At 37.1% G+C, this 10710-nt stretch overlaps 1 protein-coding gene across 9 annotated transcripts in view; it reads right to left on the bottom strand.

Annotated features, from left to right (window-relative positions):
* Nucleotides 1-673: 673 nt before the first annotated feature.
* EYA4 (EYA transcriptional coactivator and phosphatase 4) overlaps nt 674-10710 on the bottom strand; it is a 293063-nt gene continuing 283026 nt past the window's right edge. For 6 of the 9 annotated variants that reach the window (XM_077144033.1, XM_077144040.1, XM_077144038.1 and 3 more), the window contains 3 exons: nt 9490-9611; nt 7408-7508; nt 674-4015 (listed from right to left, as the gene is read on the bottom strand). In XM_077144033.1, coding sequence (XP_077000148.1) covers nt 3935-4015; nt 7408-7508; nt 9490-9611 — 304 coding nt within the window. In that variant the 3' untranslated portion in view covers nt 674-3934. The other 3 variants (XM_077144037.1, XM_077144039.1, XM_077144041.1) reach the window with 2 other exon arrangements.

Raw genomic sequence — 10710 nt, 5'->3', positions numbered from 1 at the left:
TCTCTCTCAAAAATTCAAATTTCAATGGTAATTGGATTTAAGGAAGCAGAGAGGGAAGTTAGTATACTGCTTTACTTTAAATGTATTCCTTTTATTCCCTTAGGTCATAAGTGATTTCTGTATGGTGTAAGGCTCAGCAAAATGTTCCCACATAATTCTACTCGACGTTCTTTAATTTGGAGGCTAATATTTTTAAAAATTGTGGATGAGCAGAGGTTGGGCTGAAATTTGTCTTTGGTTTGCATATGAACAACTTGCAAGTAAATCAATAGCATACACATGAAAAGAAAAGGGCTGTTAAAACTATTTCAGAAAAATACTCTACTGTTAGCCTCTTTGGAGCTACCCTTAAGTCATATTCCGTATCCTTCTAAAGGAAATTGGCTTTAAACATTTTAATAGGCATTACTTTATCATTAATGAATGTGGCTGCATTACATACGTGAATAAAACTACCTATATGTAAAAAACTATGTAACTCCTGTTTTCTCAGCAAACCAGCCTACTTTCTAATATTGGTTAGTGTGTTATAGCTCAAGTTTTCTTTAAAGCAAATTATGCAGTTTAGGCACAAAGAAGAGAAGGTGAAAATACATTTAAAAAATACAAATTTCACATTACCTTGAATCGAGCTAAATAAATACAACAAAAACTCTACGACATGGGAGGGTGAAGAAAATGAAAACATTTCCAAAGGTATTTATTGAGAAATAGTAAAGATGTACACATTTTTACAAGCTTTTAATATTAATTTACATTTCCTTAAATTATGTAGGCCCCGATAAACTATACCTTACTAATACGTGACAGAACCCCTTGACTTTGTGAGATTCCATAATGCTACAATAGTTGGGAGTCAAAATGCAACTTTGGCTCATGATGCTTAAATTTGTTTTTAAAAGAAATACTAAATGCCATATTTATCGAGGATGTAGGAATAAACAAATACGGTTTAAAAACAAAAGCAAAAACATCATATTTGATCATACTGTTGACGCTATTTTGAATAGCTCACCCAGAGACAAAGGAAAAAACATTCCTAGAGACAGTTGTTATCTACTCTTTGTGTGTGTGCAAACTGCATGAGTCTAATATATACATACCTTTTGTGTCTGCATTTGATTTGTAAAGTTTTGCAGGGATAGAGTGACATAGTCTCATATACTATAATATCATAGCCAAGCCATCTATTTTTATGACTGAAATTACAGTCTTGATATTTTTCGGTGGTTGTGTTTCCAAGAAATGTACCAAGTTTGTTCAATAGCACAAAACCCATTTTAGTTACAGAACTGGTGTATAATATAAGGCACAATATTCTACATGTAAATGGGATATGGGGATTGCTAAAGGGGTTGTTTATTTTTATTTTTTTCACATCAGAAAGTAGAAGGACTTTCTGTTGCTAAGGTAGGAAGGGGGGTGCTCTAGTTGGAGCATGGGCAAAGTCACTAAGCTGTGCTGTCTCTGCAGCCTGCAATGTTGTCAGGCCAGGTAGACTGCTGTCCATCAACCTGGCATCCAGTTAGCATGCTAGCAGCCTCTCCTGCTCATATAACCAGAGAAAAAGATGTGCCATTAGAAGCAGCATGGGGTGGTGCAAACACTGGGCACGTCTCTCTGTCTTTTTGAAAGATACATTTCCTTCTGTACCTGCAGGTTTTAGCAGCATATGAAGCCTAGCTTGTCCGAGAGAAAAAAAGATTCAACAATTTAGATGTAATGCTATAATTCTATTTTTTTTAAAAAAACTGCCTATACAGAAAAGATATTTTTTCACAGCAATAAATATTTAAGTTTTAAGTGCACAAAATAAAGTACTGATAATCAACGCAACTCTTTAATTTTTTAAACTGTTATTTTCAAGATAAAGGCCAGCAGAAGTACATGATTTTAGTTATTATTACTAAAAGTACTCCAACCTTAATTTGTCTGCAACAGCACTTGGGGTACAGGTAGCTCAAAGCTACAAAATTTAAACAATAAGCTTACAGTTTAGTAAACTGCATAAATCACAACTTGATGCAAAATTGGGACTCTCCATCTCTTTCTGCCCAATACTAATACAGCCTAACCACTTATAAAGAAATACAAATTTTATCACCTAGAAAAAATAAAGTAGCATATTTCCATAGTGAATGTTGTAACCAGTGTGCAAAGTATCAACCTCACTGAAGCCAGAGAAGCCTCAGTTGATGAATTATCACTGGCCACTCTCCAGTGAGGAGCACTGCCTTGTAGTTGGACTCCAGGTTTCACATTAGGACATTATAAACATGGAACTGCAGATGGGTGCAGACACCACAAAATGCTCCTGGCTCTTGAGGTCTTAAATTTCCACAAAGGAGATCATGTCACAGAATATGGCAAGAGAATCTGGGACGTCTTCCTAACCAAGACGGAAAAAAAAAACAACCCATGCAAGCACAACTATGACAGGTTCTCCTAGCAAAGAATGCAGTCAATTGTGCAGAAACTAATTAGGGAGAAACTAATGCATGGACATCTGCAATGGACTGAACCTGCATTGATGTGTTAAATTAAGACAGAGAACAGTCATATTTTACTGTTGTGATTTCAGTAACATGGCCAAGATTGGCTAATTTATTTTATGATGAAATTGTAGGTAAAACATTCATGAATTCACTTTCCTTAAAAGCCATCTGGAATACTGGCCTTCAACCGCTGATATTTCATTTTTCACAATGGCATTAGGAAAAACATACTTAGCTTTATTTTCAGCCATTTTCACTCAATAAACATATTTTAGGAAAGTTGGGGTGAAAGAATTTGATGATTTGCATGAGAACATTTTGTTCTATGGAGCTTGCACATATCAGAAAGTCTCAAGCTCAAAACTGTGCAAGTTGTCATGGATATGGCTCTTAGTTTTCTCCAGTAAAACTGTAGAAAGGATACTTGAGACTTCGATATTTATTTCACTTTCTAGGCAAAGGTCCCGCAGTCTTTCCCAAGTTGTCTGCTTGTGGTTGGATGCACAATCAGATGCCTCATACAATGACTGGAATTATTAAGAACCCAAATAAAAACACAAGCTTTCCTTTATTATCATTTTTTTCTTATTGCAACAAACAGTCAGTTTCTTGCTGCAGTATTAAGCTTCGATAGCTTGAATTTTTCAATTTGGTCATGTTGAGAATTAGCAATAACAAAAGTTTTTTTGTTTTGTTTTGTTTTTCATTATCTACAGAGATTTCAACCAAAGTTACATTGTAACACACAAAACGCTGTCTTCTCTTTAAGGCACAGCATATCAGTACGAACATTCTGTTTGCCAAACTTAAAAAAACGAGGCAATATTATATTCCCATCTCCCCTCCCACCTCCCTTTCCCACAAATGAAAGAAAAAATTGCATCCAGTTTCAAAGTCAGCTGCTAATAAAGTCACAGTAAATTATTTTCAATAATTTACACAAATTACAGGTCTAGATAGGACTGTCCTTATACAGTCTGAGTGCATTCCAATTCAGATTTTCTGGGCTAGGTAGGTTAAAGTCAGATTCAAACCTCAGAGCTGAGAAGATATCCCATGTTGAGGAATGTTGTTGAACACCACCTTGTCAAACGGAAGATGTGTGTTGGCGCTTTGCCAGGGTAAGCGTTCTTTGCTAAAGCAGTGAATTCCAGTTGGGATGCATTAGGTGAGTACCAGCAACCTCCATAGATTATTATTTTTTTTAAACCGTTAAAGGGTTGTAAATATAAGACCATAGAGCTTCTTTCTGTAGCACTAAATTTTAATTCCATTCAGCAATCTGAATTCTTCATTCTGGAATTTTCATTCCAAATATGATTTCATCCTTTAAGACAATTTATATGTGTAAAGCCAGAGGCATTGAATCACACATAAAAATTCAGTGTACTTGAAATATATATATATATAAAAAACGGATCTCCAGCTAGAGAACATAGTTACAAATACTCTAATTCCAGTGCTTGGTGTAGCGCCAAGAGGTCTGAATGACTTGATATCCTCCAAAAAGGCATGTTGTGCTGTGTGGCGAAGAGATGGAGGGAAGGGAGAGAGAAGGGAAGGGGATGGAGAGAAATCAAAACTATTGCTTCAGTGAAGCAGTGGCAAACACAAGGGCGTGGGATCCACCCAAGAAGGGAGTTTAATGGCAGGATGATGGCACTGGAAGTTGGGAGCATCAACATGGCATTGCCAAAATCATAAAGAAATAGATCTGAACTGGACTTTAATGATGACAAAAGTATTGAATTTTCTAGTGTAATCGAATATTTATGCTGGAAGGTATCATTACCACCATCAGCATCTGGGACAACAAACTGGGTATCAAAACATTAAACTTCTACACGGAGGATGGAAAGCTACTTTTCATCACTGTATCACCCCCAAAGGTCCACCTCTTCGTTAAAAACAAAATAAAAATGCATACATTTCCTAAGTACAAGGCCTGTTGCTTATTTGAGAGGAAAAGGCCACGAATATCTTTGTATGCAAAAATAATTTGGAGGTGGCTTACATAAAGCAGAAAATATTATTGGATATATATATTTCATACCTCTCTGGGGTAATTAATAATTGAAGCCGATAGAATGGACCTGATTTATTTGACTGGTGTGGAGCTGACAGACATTCCAGCACACATTCTCAGTGGGGAAGAGATTGTCTTCAATCTCTTTTTGGTCTCAGGGGACCAAAAGGGGTTCTCGAGGGAAAGGAGGCAAAAACATCTTAGACATTGCAATGGTTCACTGGCTCCCCAAAGAAATACCAGTGCGCAGTATATATGCAGTATTAAAATTTCATGGAGGGAGGTTATTAAGAAAAACAGTGTCTAAGATGACTCTGTTTTGGAATGATAATGAAAAAGGTTGAGAAACACTGCACAGTAGCAATTAAAAACAAAACACATTATTGGTAGGTTTGGGTTGGATGATATCTAGAATACATATTTGTGCAGAATTTATTTATACATAAGGGAAATACATCTACATAATGGGAGAGCATTTTATTATAAAAATTAAGCTTCATCGTACTCATGACAATCCTTCTACAATTCTGTGACGTCCAACAAGGCAGCTGTTAACCATATTGGTTATGTGGCATTTGAAATGTGGCTAGCCCACTGTAAAATACATACTGGATTCCAAAGACTTAGAATGAAAAAGAAAATGTTAATAACATATTAATAATTTTTATGTTGATTAAGTGTTGAGACAAAATATTTTGGATATATTGGGTGAATTAAAATATATTATTAAAATGAATTTTGCCTGTTTCTTCTTAACTTTTTTTTTAATATGGCTTCTAGAACATTTAAAATTACATAGGCTGTTTCCATTCCAGGTTTTTATAGGACAATGTCAACATACATTACTATCCCTAAACTTTGAGATTTCTTCTTAAATTTCTAAAACAAGGTACATTTTTAGGTCACATTAAAGCATGGTAATTTGCCAAGAAATAACTTTTTTTTTCACTCAGCTCAGATCTATTTGTAATAACAAAATAGTACTTAATATTTCGGCACATGCAAATACAGCTCCATCCAAAGGAAAGCATGCATTCTGGATACTAGAGAAACCAACCACCTGTGTTTCAAAATAGAATTATAAGACTGTCCCATCACCAAAACTGTACCTACATAAACAACCATTTGGAAATAGCATTCTACCCGAGGCCCTTATTCACTCAGAGTCACACCATTCCCTCCTGATGTTTTGGGTGTAAAGCCAAGGTATAACAATTGGTGTACCACATCTAGCTTTCACACTATGGATAACTGAAATAGACTTTATAAATTTTCATTTTCAGAGATGCATAAGGTTTCCGGCTTGGAAAATAGAAATTTCGTCACCCTTGACCCAGACGTATGTGAATTCTGCAGAGGCTAAAAATACATAAAATGTTCTCAGCAGCGGTTGCATCACTACTGCTGGTTGTTGGGTGCAATTCTGGTGCCAATATGAAAAATCAAAACTACGTGGGCTCAGGACATTGACAAACTCCAGAAGAGATTTCATCTGTATGACTGGAAGCATTTCAAGTAGTACTCAACAATGAAAGTTGGGTTCCTTGAGGCTGCAGCCCTCACCTCATACACAATGTCCTTGGAGCTAGGGGGCTGGCTTGGGTCACTGACACTGCTAATTAAACCGAGGTGCTCTGTGGGCGGCAAAGCCTGCAGCAGCTCTCTTAACATTACAGCAAAGCATGGGGAATTTCAAGTATGGCTGCCAGGGCTGTCACCAAGTCTTCTAAAGTGGAAGCAGTTTCTCTTTCCCTATTTAGGTTGATGTGAATTGACTGGAAATCTAAATCATTTTCTTTCTCTTTCTTTTATAGCCACAAACCTTTTTAGACAACTCTATTTTGTTGCTATTATTTTGGAGAACAGAAATCAGCTAAACTCTCCTGTATGTGCAAGTGTTTGGTGAAGGCTTTCTTGGATGATGATTTGAAATTGTCTCAGCATAATGAGGATTAAAATTCCTTCTTTGTAAAACATTATGAGCAGCTTTAAATAGTCATTACACATTTTGCTTTGTTTTGTAAATTCTAGCACTTTTATCTTGGCTAGATGATGCTCTGCTAGCATCCACTGAAAGACCCAATCGTTTAATGGTTTTCATTATGAAATCAATTTTCATTAAGCAATCAATGCCTTGGTGGGGGATTTCTTCTTCGGAAATATGGGCAAATGAAAAGCATTATTAAAGATCCTCGGTGGGGAGATCTAAGTTCAAGGCCAGCTGCTTGACTGCAGTTAAGTAAGGATGGCTCAAGGACACGCTTTTAGAAGAGGTTGGCCCTAAGTCTTTAGGAGAAGGTGGCACAAAGGGATCTGAATAACACACGCCATTCCAATAGCATTTTCTTAAATTCTCTCTCAACAGCCTCTCTTCAGATATTAAATCTACCCTCAGCATTGATCATCATGGAGTATGCTTACTTCTTAGCACTTGCTTAGGGCTATTTGGCATAAAGGGATGGATGAGGGAAAGGGAAAGAACTGAGCCAGTCATGTGATTTTTGCATAGGGCTCATGGAAAATGAAGGTTTCTTCAGGGCTTTATCTTGTTAAGTTTCACGTGCTTAACTTGGGTCATTTTCCCCCATTTTTCTTACAGTTTCTCTGGGTCATCGACATCTGTGTGTCTCTCTATATACCCATATATTAACACATTCAGATAAATATAATTAAATTTTCCTGCACCTCCTATCAAATGTCAGGCAAAAAATGCTAAACTCCAAATGGTTCATTTGAATGTAAGTAATGACCTTCTCATGCTCTCATTGCTTTGCATCTATAAGTTGAAATCATTGGAAAAGCTGCCACTGGGCCAAACTACAGGAATATGCAAACAAAAAGGCTTGCATTAGAAGTATCACACCAACATTTTTTGAGACAGGTTACCTTTTTTGCTGCCTGTTCTTCTTCTACACCATCCCCAATTACAACATATACTACTTTTCTGCCAAACCTTTGCATTATTCGTTCAAAGCAACTTTCTTTGCCTGGAAGATAAATGAGATACAGTTCAGAGCGAAGTTACCTGGTTAGCGGCAAGCTCCTCATCTCGGCCATCTCCAATCACAACATAAGTTATGTTAGTGCCAAATCTGGACACTATACGCTCAAAACAGCTTTCCTTGCCTGAAAAACAATGCACTGCTTATTCTTCCAGCCACTGCATTCATTAACCTAAAGATTTATAAAGCGTTCATTTCTCTTCAGCATCACTTCAACTAGCTAGCAACTTCTGGGTCTAAGAAATCAATAGAACACATCTGAATAACCTAAGTTTCTGCTTAGGACACACTGCCAAGCACATGTATTTTAGGCTCTGAAAAAAACCCATAAGGTTAAGCATTTGACCCAGAGAAAGCATTTGTAGGTTTTGCTCCCCTGAAAGAACATGTGCACAATTTTATGAGCAACTGTAAGTTTTAAACACATTTTTTTGGGTGGCTTCCATACCAAAAATTTTATCCGATTTAAGTACTATAGAAAATTCAGCTGAAAACATTGTTATGAGAAACTGAAGATTCACTAATAAGAAAAGAGGGAACACTAAGATGTGGGATTACGTTGATAAGGAACTGCTTTGTTTAAGTGGATGGGAGCTAGGGTGCTCAGATTCATTGCACTAAGCATGGGTCCCAGCACTGAAAAATAAAGCTGTATCTTCTGACTGTACTATGGGAATCTCAGTGTGGAATTTCTATATATTTGCTACTTTACAACGGTATTATCTGAATTTCCTTCCTAGAATGTTCATGCAGCTATGGCTATTGTCACATTTTTTCTTAATCTATTTGTTCAGATTTCCCCCAAAAAATTAGCTTAAAAAGAAAAATAAAAATGATTTTTTTCAGATTTCATATAAAGGACAACTTGGCCAATAGAAAAGAATACCATCCCTACTATAAGAAATACCTACGCTGGGGTCAAATTACGTGTTGTGACAAAAAGCAAAATCAAGTTCTCCTGTATATTAATTCTGTTAACACAAATGCATACATTTATGTAAAAAATGCATGGATTGGCACCAGGACGTAAGTTTCCTGTGCCGGAATGCTGGGCTCTTTTTAACTGCACTCCTGAAACAGCTGCAACCGGGGGCTTCTTTTGCAGTGCTAAGGTCAGACGTTCACAAGGTCCAGGGCAGGTTATTTTTGGTGGGGGATTTTAGGATTTTGAACTTCTCTTGTCAAGGTTCCAGAGCCTATGTTTGTTGACCTCCTGGCCATACTACGAAGCCCATCTACTTCCCTGGCCATTTCTTTGACAGACAGTGGGATACAGGAATTGTTTTCTTCTAACTCTTTCAGGATGGCACGAGTTGATGAAGATCTGTTTTTGAAAATTTAATAGAAGTCGTAGCCCAAATACTGCACTTAAAGTTAAAGATGGCCCCACAGATAGACATTCTCTAAATAAACAAGGTTGGGTTTCTCTGATCACCATTGCGCATTTTTGGAAATGTGGATTTTCTGGCCACTCATGTGATATGAATATTCCAATTGTGTTTTTTAATTCATGGAACACTTTATTTTTTTTTCTGAAGAAAAGGACAGTAGATCAATCCATCTGAGGCTTTCCTGCAATGTCAAAATAGTATTCTTACCTTGGGTCTATATTGCTGCATATGTAAGGATGCAATGCCATGTGCACATACTAAATAAAATATTAAACACCATGGCAAGAAAGTGTGTACATTATTTGTATAACATGTCCATAACTCTCTATGGAATATAAAGAGTGAGTCAGAACGACCCAGATCATAAGTTGAGAATTTCACTAGTCAATAGTTCTTGCAAAATTTGCACAAGTACAGTGAGTTGCAGGCCACTTTGCTATTTGAGCTCTATCCAGATTTGCTTGATGATCTACTAGTAAAATTGATCAAAAACGGGTCCATGCAAAAGCATACATTAAACACTCCTACAAACATATTTCATATTTAAAATAAATTATTTAAAATAATTTTCTTACCTATTTTAGTTGCACTGTAAATATTCTCAATGGGAAAAGCACCTCCTAAACTATAGAGTAGAACCTTTGCAAGCGCTGGGATCAGTTGGGTTGTCGTTACCAAGACATTTACGCAGTTACTCCTAAGATAGGGAGGAAATATACATATTTGTTTTCTAATACTAACGGATTTATAATACATCAGGTTTAAAATTGTCACTGTGGTCTCTGAATTCCACAATAAGGGGCCCCTGCTAATCTAACCTTTCAACATTTAACAATTTTTATGGAATGCCTACTCTCTGGTAGTCACCATAAAAGGCGCTGGGAAAAATGAGAGAAGTGGAGGAAAACATGAAAAAAAAAGTTGTGGATGAATGGCTTTTGCTTTCCTTTCTTCCACTTTAAATTGCAAGGCAGAGAGTAAAGACAAGTATATAGGTAAGTGTAAGATGAAATATATTCTATAATAAAGGTATCCTTAAATCCCTCTGGGACCTCAGAGAATGCCTACCTCAGCCAGTAGCAATCAGGGAGGCTTCTTAGAGGAGGGGATGGTTTAACGCTAAGTTTTACAACTATCTAGATCAGGTATGTATTTTTTTTCCTGGTGATAGGTCTTCTTGTCCCAGAGTTTTCAGGGCCTGGGAAGTAGAGGGCATAGACAGAAAGAGGGTGATGGGATGGGCAGAAGGAGTTTTTGGATTCTGGGCAAGTGTCCAGATAGCTCCCAATCAATGGGATGACAAATGAGGGATCCTGAAGGGATAAAGTGAAGAAGCGTTTTCCTTATTGCTGGACGGGGTGAATTCCTGAACCTTTTCAACTTCAGTGAGAAAAGGGCTAACTGCGTCGGGTGGGTCCAATTTCAATCAGTTGCCAAAGGCCCCACCTTTTGAGAGTGAGGACCGCCTACACTGACTGTGATTTAGGGTTGTTTATTACATCTTAGGATATTGGGGAAAATAAAAGAAACCAAGAGATTGGAGGTTGCGAGAAGGAGATCCGGAAAGAATGCACTAAAGTGCTTCCTTTGGATTACGAGAAAGTTGGTCCATCCTGCGCAACTGGCTCAACCACACACATGAAATTGGGAATCAGAAGCCATTTAGTTATGGACCCTATTGTTATTAGATATTTTGCATCACACACCTTTAATACATATTTTTGAGGCCCTGTGAAATAGTCTCTAGAACTCTTTCTAGAGTTTTCTAGCACACTATTCATAGCAGGAAATTCATC

This window comes from Tamandua tetradactyla, chromosome 25 (assembly GCF_023851605.1).
Source record: "Tamandua tetradactyla isolate mTamTet1 chromosome 25, mTamTet1.pri, whole genome shotgun sequence".
NCBI classification, from domain to species: Eukaryota; Metazoa; Chordata; class Mammalia; order Pilosa; family Myrmecophagidae; genus Tamandua; species Tamandua tetradactyla.
The sequence above is the reverse complement of the archived record's forward strand: the minus strand, read 5'-3'. Positions and strand labels throughout refer to the sequence as shown.